Source organism: Bos taurus, unplaced genomic scaffold (genome assembly GCF_002263795.3).
Source record: "Bos taurus isolate L1 Dominette 01449 registration number 42190680 breed Hereford unplaced genomic scaffold, ARS-UCD2.0 Leftover_ScbfJmS_1413, whole genome shotgun sequence".
In the NCBI taxonomy this organism is placed as follows: Eukaryota; Metazoa; Chordata; class Mammalia; order Artiodactyla; family Bovidae; genus Bos; species Bos taurus.
Window position 1 is genome coordinate 1 of NW_020190514.1, and position 2,714 is coordinate 2,714.

Below are 2,714 nucleotides of genomic sequence, written 5' to 3' on the forward strand. Positions count from 1 at the left end.
GGAAACACCGAAATTGTAACCGGACCACTTCCAGGCATAGGTTCCATCTCTGACAATCCTTTTGCCACATCTCATGCTATATTCTTCAAGTTCGGTTTCAGTGATGTCTCTAGGACCAATTTCCCTGTATTGTTGTGCTCTAAGCAAGGTATACCATTGTCGTTTATAAACACACGATAACCATTCTGAAGGTATTAGAGCATCTTGTTCAATAACTTTTGTGGAGGCCAGGTCACAAATGATATGCTGAAACCTCAAATTTTTAAATACTGGTTGAAATACTATGCCTTGTTTAGTTTCAAGAAAGGAAATGCTACCATCATGTTCCTTGTGCCTGGAAAACCAGTTGTTTGCATTAACTAAAAGCTGTTTCATTGTGCCTTTCCAACCTGGGTTAAGGCGGAGGAACATCCACTGTTTGAGTGTAGTATATATATCGATTTCCTTTTGCATTACGAATAAATTAGAAGAAGAAATGACCAGATTCATAAGATCTGTACTGAGTTTCTTGTAAAGTTCAACACTTGGATGAGTCATCAGATTGTGGAGAAGCCATTCAAAGCACCCTGTCTTTACAGAATGTAACCCATAGGTCTCTGCTGCCACATAGAAGCTACATACAGTTTTCACATTAATTGTTTCCTTCATGGTCTTATCACACTGCTGAATTAAGTCCTCTACTTGAAGCAGGCACGCGGTTGCCAAAACTCTTGGAACTTGAAGGGGCTTAATTAAGACATATTCATTCCTATACAACGAGCCTAATACAAATTGCAAAGATTCTACATTTATATTCTGGTCATTAATCTCCAGGTCAATAATATCTTTGTGACATTCTTTCCCAGAATCTCTAAACATTGTAGCAAAGTAGTCCGACTGACATAAAAACCTTTTGTGTAAACACCACACTTTCCCCAGAGCACGGATTTTAATGTCACTGGTTTCGCCATTTAAAAATAAAGTTTGGTAAGCATACTCAGATTTGATCTTAACTTTTTTACCCTGTCTTGTACAGACGACTTGCTGTAGATCCTCCTCCTGGTTGTGACTCATCTCAGACTCTGGGCCTAAGCTGGGACCGGTGCTCTGTTTGCGTTTACGGCTTCCAGACACATAACTGGGGCCTGCCTGGGCTTCTGGCTGCTGCAGTTCCCCTGTGCCAGATTCCCTGCATTGCAGATTCCGACTGTTCAAGGGCCCCATAGATAAAGGCTCTTAGGGCCCCTAAAGAGACTGCTGCAGAGACTTCTCTGCCACAGCATTGCTGTGGCGTGCCACCTCCGCTTAGGCCCTAGTTTCACTTGGGCATTTTAGCACAGTCCCAAACGTCACAGTGGAGGCTCTGCATTCTTCATTCTCTGCTCCAGCCCCTCCCTCCCTGTGGCCCCGCCCACTGCCTCCAGTCTTCCATTCAGTCTAGCCTATTGTTCAGGGCCCCTGCCTCCAGGTTTTCCTTGAAAATACTTTCCTATAAGGGAAATGACTGAATCAAAGGCTTTTGGATCACAGTGTTAAAGAGTGTACATATTCACATTTCTACTGCAAGTGGGAGAATTCTTTTCTCAGCTGTCAGCAATATTGAATATAATTATCTGCCTTCAACTTTTAGTAATTTAAAAAAGATGAATAGTGGTATATCATTATTTTATTATTCCTCTTTCATTATAGAGAAGGCAAACTTTTATTTGATGTATGTGTGTATATGCATATATATGCACAAAATTATACACATATACAAAATTATATATGTATAATTTTGAAATATCAGTAAAGATAAAGAGATATTTCAAAATTTTCTGATAAGGTACATCTTCATATTCTTTGCTTATTTCTGTATGAAAAGTGTTAGTCACTAAGCTGTGTCTAACTCTTTGAAAGCTTATGGACTGTAGCCTGCCAGGCTCTTCTGTCCATGGGATTCTCAGGGAAGAATACTGGAGTGGGTAGCCATTTCCTTCTCCAGGGGATCTTCCTGAACCAGGGATCGAACCCTGGTTTCCCACATGGCGGGCAGTTTCTTCACTGTCTGAGCCACCAAGGAAGCCCCAAAAGAAAGTGTTAGTTACTTGGTCATGTCCAACACTTTGTGACCCCATGGACTGCAACTTGCCAGAGTCCTCTGTCCATGAAAGTCTCCAGGCAAGAAAACTGGAGTGGGTTGCCATTTCCTTCTCCAGGGAAATTCCTGACACATGGATCAAATCCAGTCTCCTGCACTGCAGGCAGATTCTTTATCCTTTGAGCTACCCGGGAAATGTTTATTTCTGTATAGATTTTTATATATTTTCTCCTTAGTGATTGTCAAAAGCTTATTAGCTTCTTATAATGTAAGACTACACATATGTATGGTGTGCATGTGTGCCAAGTCACCTTCAGTCATGTCCCACTCTTTATGACCCTATGGACTGTAGCACACCAGGCTCCTCTGTCTATGAGGATTCTCCAAGCAAGAATACTGGAGTGGGTTGCCATGACTTCCTCCAGGGCATCTGTCTGATCCAGGTATCAAACCTGCATCTCTTACCTCTTCTGAATTGGCAGGTGGGTTCTTTACTACTAGTGCCACCTGGGAAGCCCATATATATGCATATATACATATAAAAATTAAAATTGTTAAAAGGTTATATTTTGTTGTTGTTCAGTCACTCAGTCGTGTCCAACATTTTGTGACCCCATAGCCTATAGCACCCCAGGCTTTGCTGTCTTTCATCATC

The 2,714-nt window shown here is 41.5% G+C and overlaps 1 protein-coding gene across 1 annotated transcript; it reads right to left on the bottom strand.

Moving 5' to 3' along the window:
• Positions 1-8: 8 nt before the first annotated feature.
• LOC112445443 (germ cell-less protein-like 2) lies at positions 9-1,515 on the bottom strand (the record flags this gene model as incomplete). Its single annotated transcript, XM_024988943.2, has 1 exon — positions 9-1,515. A coding segment is annotated over exon 1 (1,195 nt), but the record flags the coding sequence as incomplete, so codon positions are not given.
• Positions 1,516-2,714: the final 1,199 nt, after the last annotated feature.